Source organism: Gorilla gorilla, chromosome 1 (genome assembly GCF_029281585.2).
Source record: "Gorilla gorilla gorilla isolate KB3781 chromosome 1, NHGRI_mGorGor1-v2.1_pri, whole genome shotgun sequence".
Classification (NCBI taxonomy): domain Eukaryota; kingdom Metazoa; phylum Chordata; class Mammalia; order Primates; family Hominidae; genus Gorilla; species Gorilla gorilla.
The window spans coordinates 188,095,935-188,118,964 of record NC_073224.2 but is presented as its reverse complement, the minus strand read 5'-3'; the positions used below and the strand labels follow the sequence as shown (position 1 = coordinate 188,118,964).

The 23,030-nt window shown below is 41.1% G+C and overlaps 1 protein-coding gene across 4 annotated transcripts in view; it reads right to left on the bottom strand.

Annotated features, from left to right (window-relative positions):
- NRDC (nardilysin convertase) overlaps nt 1–22,439 on the bottom strand; it is a 92,442-nt gene extending 70,003 nt beyond the window's left edge. The window contains exon 1 of one of the 4 annotated variants that reach the window (XM_019018433.4): nt 19,717–22,439. In XM_019018433.4, the coding sequence (XP_018873978.2) occupies nt 19,717–20,057 (341 nt within the window). In that variant the 5' untranslated portion in view covers nt 20,058–22,439. The remainder of the gene's footprint in view (nt 1–19,716) is intronic. The other 3 variants (XM_019018440.4, XM_055348509.2, XM_055348514.2) reach the window with 3 other exon arrangements.
- Between the last annotated feature and the right edge of the window lie 591 nt (nt 22,440–23,030).

Below are 23,030 nucleotides of genomic sequence, written 5' to 3'. Positions count from 1 at the left end.
CAAGAAAAATTAAATCTGCTAAACTTTTGGCATAAATACTATCCTGCCTCAAGAGTGAAAATAAAGATATCCTGGATAAAATGTTTATAAAATGTAAACCAGTGGGTAAAGCAGACTTGCTTCTTTTTTAGATCTATCCAGTCTGAGTCCAAGCACAGAGTAATGTTTTCTTTGCCCTATTCCTCAATGGGCTCCATCTACCCTGAACTCAGTAATTTTAGCTAAGCAACAGTAGCTAAGTCAAATAAACCACCTACCCAACTAAAATATACCTTTCTGGCATTTAACTGGCTATCCTGAAACTCTTCTGTAAAAGAAATTTACACCTATAAAGGAAATCTCCATTTGTAAGGGTGTCTGCCTGTGTATATTAGAAACTTTTACCATAGTTTTAAATTTATGTAACAAGTTAAACCTTTGTTTAAGGTGCTTTTCTGGACATCTTAACTGAAATTTTACTCACACTATTTTTTCCCTGGTTTGAGCAAATGAGGGTACAATATGTACGCCTAAAGTCTTAGGTTGTGCTTTTGAGATATAAATTTTCTACCTTATTTCACCTAAGAGTTGTCCCATTAGAAATGCAAATTTAAGGTTGCCTAGCTAACAACTGCTTAGGGCAATGAAACAGGTAATGGAAGAATGATAGTCTGAATGGGGAAAAGAAAAACTATTCAAAAGCCAGCAAATGACAATCGTTTATGTAAGCTATAATATCTGCTTCTGTCTTTGTGTCTATATGTGTTACGTGTATGTAGTATTTAGTAAATAAAGGTAGTTGTAAATTGTTACTAAAATAGAAATGGCTTCAAAATTATCAGTTAAATATAATTTGATACTTGCTTGATTTGATTGTTTTTGGTTTTGAGCCTCTGGAGTCAGAGGTCTGGATGTATGCCCACAGTGAGGCATGAGGACACATTCTCAACGCCTAGGCCACCAGCTGCAAGGCAGAATCAAGCCCAATATATCCCCTTTTCCCCTGCCCTAGCTTTGCCTCCTGGCTATTTTGGGAGGGTTCCGTCCTCCAGGCATTGTCTTCCCATTTCTGTCTTCTGTCATGAGGTCTATAGCTGTGCGTAAATTCAGGACTCAGACAGGACCTGCCCTTCATACCCATCTTGGGTGCCATGTGGCTACTTGAGACCCAGGATGACTAGGAAAAACATCAGAGGGGAGGGTACTTGTGTCACAGTTTCAAAGTCTTTATGGTAACTTAAAATACTTCTAAGTATTAAAACTTAAAATATTTCTAAGTATTTAGAAATGATGTAGTTAGATGTAGGAGATGCATAGCATTCTCAGTTTACCTGGATCTCATGGAGCATAAAAATTGGCATGAAGTAAACTGTGTGAGATTACCAGAGCCCCAGCTCATCTGCTTTGTCTGTACCGAGACAGAAGGGGAGGGGTTACAGACTATGGTGCCTACTCCCATCACTGCTTCCCTCAGCCATAACAGGACAAGGGGGATCTTGAAGGCATCTTGAAAATTGTAAGGTGATCCAGATTTGGCCGTGTCTTTTACTTTGGCCATAGTGGTGTCCAATTATATTATAAATTAATTGATGGATTTATGCTGCCAGATCCTCAGAATGTTTGCCTTAGAAAATGACATCTATGCTTCCCCGATGCTTATTTTATTCATACAAGATTGGATTTGACACCCATCAGCATGCTTCATCTTTCACCTCAGAGATACTCAGAATTGACTTGGGTTGACTAGTCAGGGTTGATTTAGATAGGGTTGATTTTCCCATTCCGTAAGTTTTTCTTTCTGAAGAATAAAACTTCCCCAGATAGAATTGTTTTTTCTTCAAAAATATAGGATAGTTGCTCTAGAACTTTCTTATCTGGAGACAGTTTAACTACAGTTGTATACAGACTTATGTCTATCATTCACACTCATAGCTGCCTCTCTGTTCATTGCTGCCGCAGCTAGCTCATTATAGAGACTGCCACCTCTTTCTCTTACTCGACTCTCCCAGTGCCTTCTGGCCGCTACAGCTAGCTTAAAATGGCATTTCACATACACCTTGGTCACCGGGAGAGTTTACTTCTTACTACTTTTTCATCCCCAGTAGAAAGTAAAAGCTTTCTTCCAATTGGTCTTCCTGTTGCAATTACTATTACTTTTCTGGGGGTGACTTTAAATCAAAACCAAAAATATGTTTATTCACAGTATAAACTTACGTGTCTAGAATAATAAGGAACAGAGAAGTGCTACCTACAAGAACCTTCCTTTCTCTTCTTACCACCACCTTTATAATATAGTAGCTAGAATATTACAAGACAGATAGTGTGGGACACTATCAGCCTTAAAAACATCTTTATTAATTAGACCTATTTTACTTTTGTTAATATTTCCCAATTAAGTTGTCCAGAGTATGAAAAATTATATGCACAAAGATGTTCCAAGTGGTATTACTTTTTTTTTTTTTTTTTTTGGAGACAGGTCTCGATCTGTCGCCCAAGCTGGAATACAGTGGCGCGAGCTTGGCTCACTGCAACCTCCGCCTCCCATGTTGAAGTGATTCTCCTGCCTCAGCCTCCCGAGTAGCTGGGATTATAGGCGGGCATCACCATGCCCAGTTAATTTTTGTATTTTTAGCAGAGATGGGGTTTCACCACGTTGGCCAGGCTGGTCTCAAACTCCTGACCTCAGGTGATCCACCCACCTTGGCCTTCCAAAGTATGAGGATTACAGGCGTGAGCCACTGCACCTGGCTGCCCAAGTGGTATTACTTTTTTTTTTTTTTTTTTTGAGATGGGGTCTCACTCTGCCACAGAGATAATCAAATCTCTTCTTCTTCTTCTTTTTTTTTTGAGACAAAAGTCTTGCTGTTGCCCAGGCTGGAGTGCAGTGGCACAATCTTGGCTCACTGCAACCTCTGCCCCCCAGGTTCAAGCAATTCTTGTGCCTCAGCTTCCCAAGTAGCTGGGACTACAGGTGCACGCCATGAGGCCTGGCTTTTTATTATTATTATTTTTTATTTTAGTAGAGACGGGGTTTCACCATGTTGCCCAGGCTGGTCCTGAACTCCTGAGCCCAGGCAATCCGCCCCCCTTGGCTTCCCAAAGTGCTAGGATCACAAGTGGTGAGCCACTGTGCCTGGCTACATGAGAAAGATTCTGTACCACCAGAAAACATACACTGAAAATGACAAGTGAAGAAAATACCTCTATAAATGTTTAAATGGCCCACCAGGGCAGAAATATACCTGAAGTTTTTATTATCTTCTCAGGATTGATTATGGGTTTGATAAACCAAACATTGGTCATAAACCATTTTCGCATTTAGAACATTCGCCACACACACGCACACATTTATATTCAATTGGGATTACTTAGTCTCATCTATGATGAGTCACTGACTGCAGAGCTTTTAGTAATGGAAACTTCGACGACTCAGGAAGGGCCAGGTGGGTCCAAGCTCTCCATGAGTCCATGGATAACACTGGACTTAATATCCTCCTAAATGCCAATTTTGTCTCTCCAATTTAGATGCGTAGAACTGTTTATTAGAATGAGTTATCATAGGTAATTTGACTTTGGACCATGGAGTTCATTCAAATTGCGTATCTAAACAATGTTAGTATTAGCTGATTTAGCATGAAAATCTGGCATGGTTATTTTCTTGGTATTCAATTAAATTTTGTCCTGCTTGGGTTAGCAGTTTTAGAATTAGTAAAAAATACATACATATGTATATAGGGCTTCCCCCCCCCTCCAATAAAAAACATCCATCTAGAAGCAGTGGCTCATGCCTGTAATTCCAACACTTTGGGCGGCACAGGCAGGAGGATCACTTGAGCCTAGGAGTTCGATGCTGCAGTGAGCTATGATGGCACCACTGCAGTACAGCCTGGGTGACACAGTGAGATCATCTCTCTAAAAAAGAAAAAAAAAAAGAGGCTGAGTGTGGTGGCTCATGCTTGTAATCCCAGAATTTTGGGAGGCTGAGGTGGGAGGATTGCTTGAGCCCAGGAGTTCAAGATCAGCTTGGGCAACAAAGGGAGACCTCATCTCTGCAAATAATTTTTAAAATTAGCCCGAGGTGGTAACACACACTTGTGGTGCCAGCTACTCAGGAGGCTGAGGTGGGAGGATTGCCTGAGCCAGGAGGTTAAGGCTGCAGTGAGCCATGATCATGACACTGCACTCCAGCCTAGGGAACAGACTGAGGAGGCCCTGTCTTAAAAAAAAGGCCAGGAGCAGTGGCTCATGCCTGTAATCCCAGCACTTTGGGAGGCCAAGGCAAGCAGATCACATGAGGCCAGGAGTTTGAGACCAGCTGGACAACAAAACCCCGTCTCTACTAAATATACAAAAATTAGCCAGGTGTGGTGGCACGTGCCTATAATCCCAGCTAATCGGGAGGCTGAGGCAGGAGAATCGCTTGAACCTGGGAGGCAGAGTTTGCAGCAAGCTGAAATCAGGCCACTGCACACTAGCCTGGATGACAGAGTGAGACTCTGTGTGGGGGAAAAAAAAAAAAAAGCAATAACCAGAAAAAGTAGAAAATTTAAAACAAAGTATCACATCACTGTAGAATTTCTTCAGAGAAGTTCAAAATGAGGCCAGGCATGGTGGCTCACACCTGTAATCCCAGCACTTTGGGAGGCCAAGGCAGGCGGATCACTTGAGATCAGGTGTTCAAGACCAGCCTAGACAACACAGCAAAACCTTGTCTCTGCTAAAAATACAAAAATTAGCTGGGCATGGTGGCGTACGTCTGTAGTCCCAACTACTTGGGAGACTGAAGCAGAAGGATCACTTGAACCCGGGAGGCAGAGGCTGCAGTGGGCCAAGATTGCACTGCTGTACTCCAGCCTGGGTGACAGAGCACGACTCTGTCTCAAGAAAAAAAAAAATTAGCTTTTGGTGCAGATTTGATAATGTTTCTTTAATGAACTCAACCTAAAATTACAAGACAAAACAGCATTTAAGTCATTTCAATCAAGAATGATGTTTGAATCACAAGTAATGGCAAGCTACATCATATACTTCCTGTGCTATAAAAAGTTAAAACAAGAAGCAATACCTCCATTCCCCCACAAACTATAGTTTCAGAAGTGCCTTCCAGACCTTGTTGCAACCACAAAGAAACTTCCATATTTCAAAGTCCAATTAACTGTGCAATTGAGGAGATCCCACATAATTTAATTGGAAGTGACTGATCTATAGTGTTTGATCTATTTAATCTATAATAATGTTAAAAGGAAACAATATGAGAAGAATCTAATAGAATTATATAAATGTTTTCCAAGCAATGAATATGCTCAATTAAAGTCATATACGGATGCTCCTCGACTTACAACAGGGTTAGGTCCTGAAAAACCCATCTTAAGTTGAAAATATTGTAAATTGAAAATGCATTTAACCTAACCTACTGAACATCAATAGCTTAACCTAGCCTACCTCAAACATGCTCAGAATGCTTACATAGCCTACAGTTGGGGAAAATCATCCAACACAAAATCTATTTTATAATGAAGTGTTGAATATCTCATGTAATTTACTGATACAACACTGAAGTGAAAAACAGAAAGATCGTATGGGTACTCAAAGATCGGTTTCTACTGAATGCATATCACTTTTTTGCACCATGGAAAGTGGAAAAACCCTAAGTTGAACCAACATAAATTAGGGACCATCTGTACTCATAGATTGCTATTAATATTTCAATATTAATATATTGGCAGTACCTAGCTATGTGGAAAGACATTTTCAAAGATAAGGTATGTAAAATCTCATTACAAATCAGATTTAACAGATGAACATTGGCAACTGACTGATGAACACTTAATTTCAATCCCAATAAAGCAAAATGTTATCCCAATAAAAACAATTCCATCATTCTTACTAGTAGAACTGTATTACCAAAAAACATACTATATTTTGAACTTCATAAAAATTTTCACCAAAAATTTGCAGAAATTTGTTTTCTTTTTTGATATACAAGTACTTACTTAATATCCTCAATTTCGCCTCCTGACTAAGCCCAAAGTATTTATTAGCTAGAACTTTTACAGAAAATATTTGGTGATCTCTGGGATTTATACTTTTTTAAAAGTATGACTGGACAACTGGTTATCCATATTTTTTTTAAATAGTAATAAAATTAGATTTTTGCCAGGCATGGTGGCTCACACCTATAATCCCAGCACTTTGGGAGGCCAAGGAGGGCAGATCACTTGAGGCCAGGACTTCGAGACCAGCCTGGCCAACATGGTAAAACCCTGTCTCTACTAAAAATACAAAAATTAGCCAGGCGTGGTGGTGCATGCCTGTAGTTCCAGCTACTTGGGAGGCTGAGGTGGGAGTCATTTGAACCCGGGAGGCAGAGGTTGCAGTGAGCTGAGATCATGCCACTGCACCCCACCCTGGGTGATGGAGTGAGACCTGGTCTTAAAAAAAAAAAAAAAAAATTAGATTTCTTAATGTAAAAAACTATAATAAAATTTTTAGAATAAGATACAAAAAGTGCAAACCATAAAAGATCAATAACTGATTCAATGTTTGACTTTATAAACAAGGAGCAAACATAAGCTATGGACTTAGAGAATACATTTGCAACTCATATAATCAACAAAAAATTAGCATTCAAAATAAAATGAATTTTTACAAGTCAAATTTATAAAAAGAAAAAACAACCCAATAGAAAATCAGGCAATTTATAAAAGGAGAAATCCTGATGTCTACAAAGTATGAAATAATGTCTGATCTTATTAGTAATAAGGGGAAATACAAATTTTTTAAGTTTTTCGGTTTTTTTTTTTTGAGACGGAGTCTCGCTCTGTCACCCAGGTTAGAGTGCAATGGCGTGATCATGGCTCATGCAACCTCTGCCTCCCCGGGTTCAAGCGATACTCCCACCTCAGCCTCCCGAGCAGCCAGGATTACAGGCACCCATGATCACGCCTGGCTAATTTAGTATTTTTGTAGAGATGGGGTTTCACCATGTTGGCCAGGCTGGTCTTGCACTCCTGACCTCAGGTGATTCGCCCACCTTGGCTTCCCAAAGTGCTGGAATTACAGGCATGTGCCACTGCGCCCAGCCTAAAAACATTTTTTAAGAAAGAAAAATATAGGCTGATCTGAATTCAGTGGTATTCACAACTAAATGATGCCTTCTCCACTCCCACTGCTTCACTTTACTAGCCTTTAAAAAAAAGTGAGAAATACAATTTTCCACAGATAGTAATTTTTTTAAAACCTAACAATATCGACCAAGCATGATAGCTCACGCCTGTATTCCCAGCACTTTGGGAGGCCAAGAGGGCGGATCAGGAGGTCAGGAGAACGAGACCATCCTGGCCAACATGGTGAAACCCCATCTCTACTAAATATACAAAAAAAAAAAAAAAATTAGCTGGGCATGGTGGCAGGCACCTGTAGTTCCAGCTACTCAGGAGGCTGAGGCAGAAGAATTACTTGAACCCAGGAGGCAGAGGTTGCAGTGAGCCAAGATTTTGCCACTGCACAGCCTGGGTGACAGAGCAAGACTCCGTCTCAAAAAAAAAAAGAAAAATTTCTTAAAATTAGCTGGGCGTGGTGGCAGTCCCAGCCACTCCAGAGGCTGAGGCAGGAGGGCCCCTTGAGCCCAGGACTTCTAGGTTACAGTAAGCTATGATTTCACCACTGCACTCCAGCCTGGGCAACAGAGTGAGACCTTATCTTTAAAAAAAAAAAAAGAAAAAAACTAACAGTATCAATAACTGCTAAAAATGTAAGAATGTAAAGAAGCAGGAACTCTCATGTTCTATTGGTGTCAATGTAAAAGAGCACAACCCATTAGAAGAGTACTAATGGCAATATCTAGTGAGGTTAAAAATGAGTATGCCCAGTCATTTCACTTATAGGTATCATTTCACTCACAGGTATGTGACCTAGATAAATTCTCAAATGTGTGCACAAGGAACCATATACAGTCCTCTGAAACGCTAGAAACAACTTAAATGAAAAACAAAAAGAAAAAAGCTAAATTGTGGCATAGTCATAAAACAAAATATAACAGAAAACTGTAACCAAATGACAATAGGAAAATAGATAATAACGATGTATTCATCAACAAAATATTAAACATTGGTTAACACAAATAACTCGTATTACACTTATTGACATGGATAAACCTCAAAAGCAATGTTAAACCAAAAAAAAAAAAGATTATGAGACATCTAATGTGATACCTTTCTATTTCTATAATGCTTTAAAACATGCAAAAACAATGATATATACTGTTTAAAAAGTATGTTTAATAAAAAGTATACAACTATAGATAGAACTAGTACGGTATATACATGAAATTTAGATAATGGTAACACTGAAAAAAGAAGGCAGAGAAGGTAATGGGAAGAGGCAATATAAAGAGGGCTTCAGCTGTATCTGTAAGGTTTTGTTTCTACATATATGTATGTTTTATATATACATATATGCCATATATATATTCAAAGACAGAGTCTCAGTCTGTCACTCAGGCTGCAGCACAATGATGCGATCATAGCTTACTGTAACCTCAAACTCCTGGGCTCCTGCAATACTCCTGCCTCAGCCTACCAAAGCACTGGGATTACAGGCATCATGAGCCACTGTGCCCAGCCTAAACATTATGTTTTGATCCAGACAAAAAGCAAGAAATAAAGTAACCAAAAAAAAAAGACTGAAAAGTATATCCTTATGTAACAAGCCAAAGGAGAAAAGGAAGAAGACAGAAATGGAAGCAAGACTTTAAAACAGGCACTATTCTAGGCACTGGGGATATAAGCAGTAAACAAAACTAATTCCTTGCCCTTGTGACGAAACATTCCAGTGCAAGAGAAAGACAATGCACAAGTAAATTTATGTCAAATGACAATAAGTGCTATAAAAAAAAAAGTAAGAAAAAACATGGAGGTAGGAAAACAAAATTTATTTTATACAGGCTGATATTTAAAGTCATGAGACCAGACAACATACAGAGTAACGGTAGATGAGAAGTCTGAAAACTGAGCCCTAGATAATCCAAAATCTAGAAGTCAGGGAAATAAGAAGAGATCTGTGAATAAGCAGGAAGAGAACTATGAACAGTGGTGACCTGAAAGTCAACTGATCAAAGCATTTCAAGAAGGAAAGAATGGTGAACTATGCAATATGATGCTGATAGGCTGAATAAGATAACTTGAGAATTGACTAATGTAAAGATATTGGTGACCTTGAACTAGCTATTTCAGTGTAACAATAGTGGCAGAAGTCTACTATGAGTGAGCTTACGAAATAATGGAAACAGATGAATTACAAACTGCAAGTACAGATAACTCAACAAGTTTTGCTACAGTTACCAGAGAAACTAAATAGCTAGAAGGACATAGCTCCAAGGGGCTAAAGAATAAAGAAATTTTCTCTCCTGAAGATGGAAACAATTACAGCATATTTGTATGCTCCTGGGGATGATCCAGTAAAAGACAAACTGATGATGCAGGATGGAAGGAGAACAATTGCTGGAATTAATTAGTGGAACACAAAAGGTGTAAGGAGATGGGATCCAGTACACAACTGGAGAGTAGAGATATAGTCTTAGGAGTACAGACTATTCATTTATTAGTAACAGAAGAGAAGGTATGCAAAGACTCAAAGAAACAAATTCTCTCCCTTCAAAAATTTCAACATAATAGCATGGAAAGACAAGTAATAACTACAAAAATATGAAATCGCTTGGAAAAAAAACATTGCTAGAGGGCCACGCAAGAGTCACTAACTACATGTGGGAAGGGACGATTGAAAGAAAACAGAAAAGAGAGGAGATACTCATGCATGAATTCAAAAGGCAAATATGACCAAAGAAAACATGTGCCAAGAAAAGGAGCACAAAATAGCACAACAGAAGATGAAGATGAAGATAGAACGTTAAGAACAAAATAGAAGGCCTTGGACATTACCTGCCATTATGAGAAGTTTGTTAGAAGGAATAAAATGAGAGAATACAATCCATTTATACTCTAATTACTGCTTAGTACCTGCTCAGTAATGTATTTTCATAGAATAGCACTTAAATCTATCATGTAGTAACAGTACTGTCTGGCTGGGCACAGTGGTTCATGCCCGTAATTCCAGCACTTTGGGAGATGAAGGCAGGAGGATCACTTGACTCCAGGATCCAGGAATTCGAGACCAGGCTGGGTAGCATGAGGAAACCCCATCTTTACAAAAATTAGCCAGGTGTGGTGGTGCGTGCCTGTCGTCCCAGCTACTCAGGAGGCTGAAGTGGGAGGATCACTTGAGCCTGGGAGGTGGAGGTTGCAATGACCTGAGATCACACCACTGCACTGCATCCTGAGACGGAGTGAGCCACCACCTCAAAAAATAAAATAAGGCATAGAAATTATTTAAAATGTTACCAGTGGTTAATGCAGGGTAGAATAATTATGGAGAATTCTCTCTTTTTGAGATAGGGTCTCACTCTGTTGCCCACGCTGGAGTGTACCGGTGTGATCATGGCTCACTACAACCTCAAACTCCTGTGCTCAAGCCATCCTCCTACCTCAGCCTTCCAAGTAGCTGGGACCACACCAGCTTGGTGGTGCACACCACCCAAGCCCAGCTAATTTTTTAGTTTTTTGTAGAGGTAGGGTCTTGTTTTGTTACCCAGGCTGGCCTCAAACTCATGATCTCAAACGATCCTCCTGCTTTGACTTAAGATGCTGGGATTACAGTCACGAACCAGCGCGCCCAGCCAGGAATTCTTAAATTTTCTTTTTATCTAAAGTTCCTTCCCTACGATGACCACATAATACTTCTTTATTGTTATTTAACACTTATCTTCTTGTAATTACTAAAAAAAAATAAAACAAAAGTCAAATCTCTCCTTCCTTTCCCCAGAGAAATGAGCTTGCTGAATACCATCCCTAATCATTTCTGTACATATATATGAATACGTTAAAAACTATAATTTAAGTAAACATATAACAGTAATGTTTTTTCCTTTTAAAAATGGAATTATACATTTTGTTTTGCCACTAGTTTTCATTCAACAATAAATCAGAGGAGATCTCTCTATTTCAATATATAAAATCACCTATCCTTTTTTATAGCTATGTATTATTTTCATTGTAAAACTGTAACATAATTTAATCTTTATTCAACCAGTGGAAAATAAAGTTGTACCAACTTTTTACTACTACAAAAAATGCTACAAAGCGAGCTTTATTCATGGCCTTATCCAACATATAAACAGTAATAGCTAACATTTGAGTGCTTACTATGCCAAGCACAAGCTTCCACACAAAATAGACAATATCAGCATACGCATTTGTAGTATTTGTATTATTTGCACTTCTGTAACCTGTCCATATTCATTTTCTCTGAAAATCAATTGCTTTAAAACTGGCCAAAATACACTTAAAAAAATTTTTTTTTAAGAGATGGAGGGATCTCATTTTGTTGCCCAAGCTGGTCTTGAACTACTGGGCTCAAGCCATCCTCCCATCTCAGCCTCCCAAGTACAAGTATGTGCCACTGTGCCCAGCTTCAGAATACAATTTTAATCTAAGAAATTTCTGGCAAAATATCCCCATGAGTTCTGTGAAAATGCCTGGCATGTAAGCACTCATACATTCTACAAATATTATTTGAGAACCTAAAATGTACTGGACCTCGAGTGAATAAAACAGACATGATCTCCGTACTCATGTGCATTTAGCCTAGCAAACATTTAAAGTGAATTAAGTGGAAAGCAAAAAGAAAAGTGAAGAGGGGAACACATCAGCTACAGAAAGACTAGTACCATTTGTGTCAACACAACTGACGCAATTATAACTGACTCTTAAGCCAGTCTGCCACATCCTATATACTGCTTTATTCTTAAAATACTGCTTTACTTTTATCATTTTCATGCTCAAGAACCGACAAATTTTCTTAGTATTTACCACGTATACACTTCACCCATTTTCTACATTAGCTATTTCAAACTTTCACACTCAAGGCTTCCCCTATGCATCCCACTATTTCCCTTAGAGTTCCCCAGAGGACCACCTAAGTACATTTCAATGACTACTTTACAAATAAGAGGCGAAAGTCACCCTTTCAAGTTTTCACTGCCTGCATCCATACTCGTTACTTCCTTCACTTTAAGTGAAGATATTTTCTCGTCTCTCTAAAATGAGTCTCTCTGGGTATGTAATTAAGATTAATCCTGTCACCTGACAACTATCTAAGAATCTATTATTATTACGAATACAGACAGTATTATTAATAATTAATTAGTAATTAATAATTACTAATACTGACAGTATTATTACTAATACAGACAGTAATCTATTACTGTCCGTATCTTCAACTTCTCTACTGATTCTTTTCTCAAGCAAGACATGCTCACCTCTTATTCATCTTGAAAAAAACTCTCTCTTGCTACAACGTACTGTTTTTATCCTAAAATCTCCTCTTATCCCTTCCCCTTTAAAACCAAACAATGTGTACCTCACCATTCAAAATTTCTCACTCTTGGCCGGGCGTGGTGCCTCAGGCCTGCAATCCCAGCACTTTGGGAGGCTGAGACAGGTGGATCACCTGAGGTCAGGAGTTCAAAACCAGCCTGGCCAAGATGATGAAACCCCCTCTCTGCTAAAAATACAAAAATTAGCTGGGCGTGGCGGCACATGCCTGTAACCCCAGCTGCTTGGGAGGCTGAGGCACGAGAATTGCTTGAACTCGGGAGGTGGAAGTTGCAGTGAGCCGAGATCACGCCACTGCACTCCAGCCTGGGTGACAGAGCAAGACTCCATCTCAATCAATCAATTTCTCACTCTCCATTCATCCTTAACTCACTACAACCTGGTTTCTGCCTCCATACCATTCCTTTGAAACTGCTTTCACCAGTAATAATTTCTCAAGTCTCCAAAAGGGATTCAGTCCTAGTACTACTTGACCTCTCAGTTTTATCTATCATCACTCCTTGCTTCAAGAATTCTCCTCCACTGGTTCATTGAAAAAAAAAAAAAAAAAAAAAAAAAAAAAGCCACTATCACCTGCTTCCCAAACTGCTCCTTTTCAATTTCAATTGTTTATAGGTTGCTCTTCCTCTGTGTCCTTATGAAGATCCTTAGCCTTAGAGACATTAGTTAACTTGCTAAAGGTCACATAACCAGTAGACAGCAAGCTAGAAACACAAATGACAAAACAAAAAGTCATACTTTACATATCCCTATTCTAGCACCTATTATATTTAATGCATTTCAGTTTCAGTATCTGCTCCCTGACTCTCCTACAGCAGATCATAAGCTTCTTAAAAGCAAAAGAGCTTTTACCATCATTCAGTTCTTTAAAAACAGGGCGTTTTTGTTTGTTTTTTGGTTTTCTTTTTGAGACAGAGTCTGGTTCTGTCGTCCAGGCTAGAGTGCAGTGGGCGCGATCTTGACTCACTGCAACCTCTGCCTCCCTGGTTCAAGCGATTCTCCTGCCTCAGCCTCCCCAGTATCTGGGATTACAGGCATCCGCCACCACACCCAGCTAATTTTTGTATTTTAGTACAGACAGGGTTTCACCATGTTGGCCAGGTAGGTCTCCAACTCCTGACCTCAGGTGATCCACCAGCCTCAGCCTCCCAAAGTGCTGGGATTACAGGCGTGAGCCACCACGCCCAGCCAGAAAAACAGAGAGTTTTTTGTTTTGTTTTTGTTTCTTTGAGACAGAGGCAGGTGATCTGCCTGCCTTGGCCGCCCAAAGTGCTAGGATTACAGGTGTGAGCTACTGCACCTGGCCAACAGAGAGCTTTTTAATGCTAAATCTTATTTTCCTAAAACACACAGACATACACACACACACACACAACTTCAGTTGGAAACAATATACACTCTTTCTATTCTTACTAGCCCATCAGCCCACTTTAAAGAAATCAGTTCAGGCCCGGTGCAGTGGCTCATGCCAGTACTCCCAGCACTTTGGGAGGCCAAGGTGGGCTGATTGAGCTCAGGAGTTTGAGACTAGCCTGGGCAACGGGCGAAACCCAACTCTACAAAAAAGGACAAAAATTAGCTGGGCATGATGGTGTGCACATGTAGTCCCAGCTACTTAGGAGGCCAAGGTGAGGAGGATGGCTTGAACCTGGGAGGTGGAGGCTGCAGTGAGTTGAGATCACACCACTGCACTCCAGCCTGGGTGACAGAGCCAGACTGTCTCAAACACAAAACAAAACAGAATAAGGAAATCAGTCTAAGGAATAGTAAGAGACAAAAGATATGTTTATTAAAGTTATACTAGTATTCATAAGATTTAACATATTTCAATCTTAAAAGCACTTACTTTGTTAAATGAGTTTGAATCTCGTGAAGTAATACCTAGGTTACCTTTACTTTACAAGACAAGTGAGAGTGCAAAACAAAAAGAGATTTGGATTCATTTGTTCATTTGTTATCAGACTAAGAAATTGTCAATCTCATGGAATTTACACACATGGAAGTCATAATGATTTCTTTTGTAGCTGTGAGATTTTGTGATCATTTTAGCAATATTTGTGTGTCTGTGTGTATGTGAAATGAAACACACACAAACGAAATTACTGGCTCATGTACTGAATGAACCATTACGGTTCCAGGAGTTTTCATTGTAAATATCAACAAATAAACCTATGTTCTTCCCATCCAATACCAAAAAAAAAAAGTTCTCTTGTTTTCTGGTGTATAGTTTTCTTCTGATACCTCAGATTTGTATAAGGCTTCTGCTCAGTATACGTGCTGCCAAAGTGAGCAAAAGGCTTCTGCTCAGAAGTGAGCCACTTCACTAGCAAACTATTCAGGAAGCCAACAAATGTTAGTGTTCTCAATGCAACTGTTCCACTCACTTGAATTGTGATCCTCCTCCTGTTCAACAGCATATAATAGTAAACAACATAATATTCAGAAATAGCCTGTACCTTATTCAGCACACACCCACCCATTATTTTCTATATATGGAAATTTTATTTATTTATTTATTTATTTATTTATTTATTTATTTATTTATTTATGTTTGAGACAGAGTCTTGCTCTGTTGCCCAGGCTGGAATGCAGTAGCACAATTTCAGCTCACTGCAACCTCTGCCTCCCAAGTTCAAGCGATTCCCCTGCCTCTGCCTCCCAAGTAGTTGGGATTACAAGCACCTGCCACTACAACTGGCTAATTTTTTTATTTTTAGTAGCGACAGGGTTTCACCATGTTGGCCAGGCTGGTCTTGAACTCCTGACCTCAGATGATCCACCCACCTCTGCCTCCCAAAGTGCTGGGATTACAGGCGTGAGCCCCCACGCCCAGCCTGAAAATTTATTAAGATAACCATCTCCTCACTTGTAACAGTCTGACCAAAATTTAAATTAGAAGGACTTGCCCTTCAGAAGTTTATATGCCTTTTCGACAGGGCGTGGTAGCTCATGCCTGTAATCCCAGCACTTTGAGAGGCAGAGGCAGGCAGATCTCTTGAGGTCAGGAGTTCGAGACCAGCCTGGGCAACTTGGTGAGACATCCCCCTGCCACCTCCATTTCTGCAAAAAATTAGCCGGACATAGTGGGGCAGGTTGTGATGGTGCCTCTGTACTCCAGCCTGGGCGATGAATTGAAATCCTGTCTCAAAATTTTTTTTAATTGTTAAAAAAAAAATAAAAGAAGTTTACATACCTTTTCATTTGTTCTTTCCTTCTCCATAGAAATACAGGTCTTTTTACAAGCAGGTTAAACATGGAAAGTGCTCTGTACTTGTTTTAGTCAATCCAAAATACCTAACGTTAAGTGTTCTTCATTGTTAAAATTTACTATTCAGAATGCACCACAGCCAAGCCAGGTGCAGTGGCTCACCTGTGCCTGTAATCCCAGCACTATGGGAGGCCAAGGAGGGCAGATCATCTGAGGTCAGGAGTTTGAGACCAGCCTAGACAAAATGGCGAAACCTCATCTCTACAAAAGCTTAGCTGGGCATGATGGCACGTGCCTGTAGTCCCAGCTACTGGAGAGCCGGAGGTGGAAGGATCACCTAAGCCTGGGAGGTCGAGGCTGCAGTGAGCCGTGATGGCGCCACTGCACTCCAGCCTGGGTTACAAAGTGAGACCCTGTCTCAAAAATAAAAATAAAAATAAAAAATAAATAGAATACACCACTACTAATCCTGCCCAACCAGAATTTCCACTCAACACCAATAAAAATTTGAATATCAATTCCCAACCTGAAGTCCCTTAACCCTTCCAGAAGGGAAGGGAATCAATACTTGGTAAGCATTTAATACAGATCCCTAAAAAAGCATAATAGGTGTCCTGGAAATATGCCCAACATTTCAAAAAAGCTGAATACAAATTACACATATGCTGAAGTAAAATTCCGCAGGCTATTAATAAATGCAGACTGGTAAATCTTTCAAGGTATTATTTCACCACAATATTCCTCTAAATGGGTCCTCCTCTGGTACTTATTCAAAAGATATATAATATGATGCTATGTACTGTAATGGATCATGTACAAAATCCTACTGAAATACAATGGAAGGAGGAATTAGTTCTGCCTAGAAAGACTTCACAGAGGGAATATCTCTGCAGAATCTGGAAGGATAATTCAGCTCTGTGGGCTGCAGATGCGTCTAAGTGTGTTTCTGGTTACAAAAATTCATAGAATTGAATTTGGATAAGTCTTTAAAGATCACCTAGTCCTGAGGTTTTCCACCTTTATTTTAAACTAATAACATCTTTTCTTCAAAAGTCTAATTGAAACTCCAGTATATAAAACAGGTAATATGGAAGAACTGCTCTTTTGAAAGGGGAGGGTATTGAAAAACACTGCTGTTCTAACCAACCCCCTTCGTTTTTAAAATAAGCTGAGACACTAAGAAGGACAATGACTTGGCAAAAGCCATATAAAGACAAAAACGCAACAATTTTCAAAGAACAACTCTTAAGCATTATCTACTCTTTGAAGTCTTTCCTTTGTCCCCCGGTGGAATTTATCAATGTATTTCATTCCTCAATATATCTAGGACATACCTCCTTTATGGCTTCTATAAAACTTTAGTGCCCTAATTTTATTTATTTGTTTTTTGAGACAGTGTCTCACTGCCACCCAGGCTGGAGTGCAGTGGCACGATCATGGCTCACTGCAGCCTCAACCTCTCAGGCTAAGGAATCTTCCTACCTCAGCTTCCCAAGTAGCTGGGACTACAGGCACACACCACCACACCCGGCTAATTTTTTGTGTGTAGAGACAGGGGCTCACTATGTTGCCCAGGCTGGTCTCGAAATCCTGCGCTCAAGTGATCCTCCCAACACGGCCCCCCAAGTGCTGGGATTACAGGCATGAGCCACCACAACAGTCTCTAATTTTTTTTTTATGTGTCTGTGTCCCTCTCTACTATTGTAAGCTCCCTAAAGGCAGGTACTGGCTCAATCATTTTTGTATATTCACCCAGACTAACATGTTATTTATTACATTATATTTGACCAAGTTTCAGAAAATATTTAATCTAGCTTGGTGCCTAGCACACAGTAGGACTTAACAGATATTTATCAAACAAATTTACCAAAAATGAGGTCAGTAAATGAAATAACACATCTAAAACAGTTACAACAGTAGCTGAAACACAGTGTAGATTCCATAAATATGTTATTATATAACTTTATATAGGCTGGAAAAAACCCTGAAACCATTATTAAACATTTGATCTGGAAGGCAAAAACTAAGCACCTTTTATCAAGTTTTCAACTTGCTCATTTATACATTGCCAATACAGGTTGAGTATCCTTTATCCGAAACACTCGGGACCAAAAGTATTTCAAATTTTGGATTTTTTTGGATTTTGGAATATTTGTGTATACATAATGAGGTATCTTGGGGATGGGATGCAGTATAAATACAAAATTCATTTATGTTTCATATATACCTTATACACATAACCTGAAGATAATTTTATACAATATTTTTAATAATTTTGTGCATGAAACGAAGTTTGTGTACATGAACCAACCATCAAAAAGCAAAGGTGTCAGGTGTGAAATTTTTCACTTGTGGTGTCATGTTGGCGCTCATAAAGTTTTGGATTTCCGAGCATTCTGGATTTTTGGATTAGGGATACTCAACCTGTACAATCACATCTTTGATGAGAAAGAAAATTTAGCTCATTTATAAAGATCTCTTGACTCTGGCAGCCTGGAGAAAATATATCTAGACTAGAAGTGAAAGGAGAAATTAGGCCGGTCCTGAACTTGGAGCTAAGTGTCATCTGTCAAAGAGGTGTGGTGGGAAATGGAAAAGATTATCTATAAGGTTCTTTCTTGCGCTAATGCTGTAGGGGCTTATAACAAATTTAGAACTAGAATCCTTCAGCTTTCAATTCATATGAGCAAGAAATTTGTAAAAAATCGGCAAATGGGCTGGGCGCGGTGGCTCACGCCTGTAACCCCAGCACTCTGGGAGAAGAGGCAGGCGGATCACGAGGTCAAGAGATCGAAACCATCCTGGCCAATATGGTGAAACCCCGTCTCCACTAAAATTACAAAAAATTAGCCAGGCGTGGTGGCGAGCACCTGTAGTCCCAGCTACTGGGGAGGCTGAGGCAGGAGAATCGCTTGAACCCGGGAGGCGGAGGTTGCAGTGAGCCAAGATCGCGCCACTGCACTCCAGCCTGGTGACACAGCAAGACTCCGTCTCAAAAAAAAAAAAAAAAAAAAAAGAAATCAGCAAATGATACACTGAATTTGGTGTCAGATAGTAGGGGTCATCATACCAGCTCTGTTATTATTTAGCTGTGTGATTCAGAGCAAGAAGCAAACTCTTTGGGTCTCAATTTCCTCAACCTGTTCAACGAAGTTATTGGACAACATGAACTCTATTTAAAATACATCAAAGTCCAGGCCTGGCACAGTGGCTCACGCCTGTAATCCCAGTACTTTGGGAGGCCAAGACAGGAGGATTCCCTAAGCCCAGGAGTTTGAAATTAGCCTGGGCAACATCGCAAGACCCAGACTCTTATTAAAACACACACGCACACACACACGCACACACACAAGATACATCATAGTCATGATACTCCATGAAATAAGCTACCTCTGAAGGAAAATACTCAGGTAGGGACTGAATCACCAATTATTAGAAATGTTTAGAGGACTCCTGTACAAACCAAAAGTAGAGAATTTCAAGATTAGAAGAAACCTAACAACTCACCCAACTGAGACCTAAGCCCTCTCTAATATATTCCTGGATGAGGTCGCCCAACCACCCATGGAAACAAGCCACTTCAACTTAGGCCAAGTATGATGCAAAGTTACTTTACTGAAGCAACACCATCCTCTGGTAACTTTCGTCCACTAGTTTCACCTATCACTTAAGTGTCCCTGAAATATTTTGGATAGTGATAATATGCCCCTTAAATATCCTGTCCTCCAAAATTAAAGTATCCAACTCCGTCAACCTTTCCTGGTAAGATAATACCAAGACTCCCTCACCATTCAGGCTGCGTTCCTCAAAGAAACCTTCATTCTTGCTTTAGCGACTGTATTCAAATGACTCGAAAAGCTTCTCCCATTCTGACATCTTACAACCCAAGATCTCCCACTTGCCCAGCTGACACCACAGGGAAGCCTCTAATCACGCTTGCCACCTCCACCCAAGGAAGCATTTGGGGTGGAAAGTGTGCCCTGTTGCTCCACTGGGAGACATGGAGACAACAAGTGACGGCGGCACCGACAGAGAAGCCGGCACACTGTTCGCCTCCCCATTGCAAGCCTCCTCCCTCACCGGTATTGCTTGGGGTCGCTGGGAGACTTGACGATCTCAGGGTCCCCGGCATTACTGAGAGACCCCCTCCGTCCCTCTTCCTCAGATTCATCCGCTCCTAGACGGGCAACCCGGCTGTTCTCGCCCAGATCCTGTCCATTGGGCTGCAGGTCAGGGCAGCTGCAGGTAGACTTCGCCTTGTTCCTTCCAGGCATGGCCAGAATAGGAAAGGGTCTGGCAGCAGCAGAGTCTTCGCACCGACCCCGCGTTTCGATTCCCCAGAGCGCCGCGAGCTCCCGCCCGGCCTCACACAACTTCCTCCGGGTGGCACAGACTGCAGCAACAGTGACTCTCCTCAGCATTCACCACCAAGCTGGAGCGATGGACATCCCGCTTCCCAGGACCCACCTCCTCCGCGTTCTAGAGGCGGTGGCGGCCGGCGCTGGTGCTGCCGCAGCCGCGGGGAACAGGCCTGAACCCCTCCCCCAACCCAGTCTCCCTCTCGCCGACTTCCCTCGTCCCTCCGCCCTCCCGGCCTCCGATGACGCTACTGATTTCAGCCAATCATGAGGCAAGAAAGTAGTCACGCTCACGTAAGCAACCAATCAGAACAGGAAAGGAGAAGAACCAACGTGACCCGGACTGATTCTCGGAACAGCGAGCGAACATTTCGAAACCCAAAGTGGGCGGGGCGAGGGAGAAGAGGCGGAGAGAGTGGCGCGGAGGACGACGGGAGAAGGGCACCCGGCGCGTTTATGACGTACGCGGGTAGTATTTTGTGACAACCACTGAGTAGTGCTCCGCGTGTCAAAGAAAAATATTCCCCTAATGAGAAAACTGAGAAACGAGTGCAGAGAATTAATTCCAAAGTTTTAAATTTTCCCATTCGTGTCATAGTTTGGGTACCCTACTCCTCAGACCCGGGGCGAGCCTTCGGCTGTGACTCAGCACATAAAAAAACAGAACACCGGAAGTATTTTCCTACACCAGCCGGATGGACGCTGCTCCCGAGCGCCGCAAATACTAATTGGCTCTTCTCTACTCTACAGTCGGCCCGACAGTGGTGGGGTTTCATCCTCAAGGCCTAAGAAAGTGCTAAAAAGACCAGTCTGGATGTGCTAACTCTTCTGTGCGAAAACATTTTTTAGCTCCTCCAGCCTCCTGTTAAATTCGGCCAATTTTTATCGAGCAGCTGCAGCGTCTGCTGCCTTCAAGTCTCCTTTCCCAGTTTTTCCCGCTAGCAATGGTCTTTGGTTAGCAATGTAAAATGTGACAGAAATACAAACATAAATGAAAGCTAAAAAGCAGCTGAAATTAGTAAGATGCACTATACTGACACCATGGGGTATGAGATCCTAGTTCATACATGTGAATGAGCGGGGAAAGACGTGAAGCAGGGAGATGTGTTGATAGTTACTGTATCTTCAAGGTTTTCGAGGCCTCTTCTGAGTTCCAAATGCAAGGAATACAACCATGAACAAAACAAAACTTGTCTTAGGCTGGGCGTGATAGCTCACACCTATAATCCTAGTACTTTGGGAGGCTGAAGCGGGAGGATTGCTTGAGCCCGGGAATTTGGTACCAGCCTGGGCAACATGGTGAGACCCCCGTCTGTACAAAATTCTTTTTTAAAATTAGCCAGGCTTGGTGATTCGTGCATGTGGTCCCAGCTACTCAGGAGGCTGAGGCAGGAGGAACGCTTGAGTCCAGGAGGTCGAGGCTGCAGTGAGCCGTGATTGCAACACTGCACTCCAGCCTGGTTGACACAGTGAGACCCTGTCTAAACAACGACAACAAAAATTTAAAGCCTTGCCTTGGGGGAGCTTGCATTCTAATGGGAAGGAACTGTAAAATATGTAAACTAAAGTAAATCAGGCTTTTAAATAATTCAGATTAGCTTTCTTCAGAAATCTTACTGAGGACTGCCACCTGGGAGAGTCAGAGAGGTTTTTTTAGACTGCTCCAAAGCAGCGTTTCAGCCCGCAGCTTCTATACAGGTGGTGGCCGCTCTGCATGTGCTTGGAAGTTAAATCAAATGTGCTCACAAAGGCTGGGCTAATCCCAGTGATTAAGGAGGCTGAGACAGAAGGATTGCTTGAGGCCAGGCATTTACAACCAGCCTGTGTAACATATCAAGACTCTGTCTCCAGACACACATAAAAAAGCAAGGCGTGGTAGAACATCCCTGTAGTCCTAGCTACAGGAGAGGCAGAGGTAAAAGGATTGCTGGAACTCCTGCGTTTGAGGTTACAGTGAGCTATGATTGTGCCTCTGCACTCTAGCCTGGTGACAGAGCAAGACCTTGTCTCTAATAAAAAAGAAAAAAATGTACTCAGGAGTTACACTAGAGCAAAATCTCATGAAGGTTTAGGTGGAAGAGTACACATGTTTATAGATTATGCAGGCATAGTCATTAATCCTGTCAGAAATGTACAGGAAGAGGCAAGGTCGAGCATCATTGGATTTATCTTTTCTAAAAATGCAGTGATTCAGGCAAGAGACATGGGAACTTGTGCTCTATCCTGCATATCTTCAGGGTATTCTGGAGGGCTGTGCGCAGTCACTGAGGCTGTGAAATTCTGCTGGCAAGAGAGTTTGTGAAATTCTGCTGGTAAACAGAATGAGCAGACATGGCTTCTTATGTTTGCTACTTTGTCTCACATATACAAAAAACAATAAATGCAATGAAGACAAATTGTATGGGATAGGAAGATAAGGAGTTAGGGAGGAAGGGTACAATGATTCAGGTAGAAAATGATGGAACCTAAACTGGAGCAGTAGATGAGGTAAATTGAAAAATACTGTTTAAATATCCCAGTTTGTTTCCATACATCTTTTCAAGAACTTACCACTTTAAGCAGCTCCACTAGACTTCTCTTCTTCAGAGAAGTGGGTTGTTGTTGGTTTTATTTGTTTGTTTGTTTAGAGATGAGTTCTCACTATGTCTATCCAGGCTGGTCTCAAACTCCTGGCCTTAAGCCATCCTCCCACCTCAGCCTCCCAAATCACTGGGATTACTATAGGCATAAACTACTGCACCTAGCTCACAGCAGTGGTTTTTAATTAAATTTTTCTAACTAGATACAAAGGTGGGCTGGATCTAATGGCATGTGTCTGTAGTCCCAGCACTTTGGGAGGCTGAGGAAGGTGGATCACTTGAGCCCAGGAGTTTGAGACCAGTGAATATAGAGAAAACCTGTCTCCACAAAAAAATACAAAGAATTAGCTGGGTGTAGTGGTGCATGCTTGTAGTCCCAGCTACTTGAAAGGCTGAGGTGGGAGGATCACCTGAGCCCAGGAGGTCAAGGCTGCAGCAAGCCATGATCATGCCACTG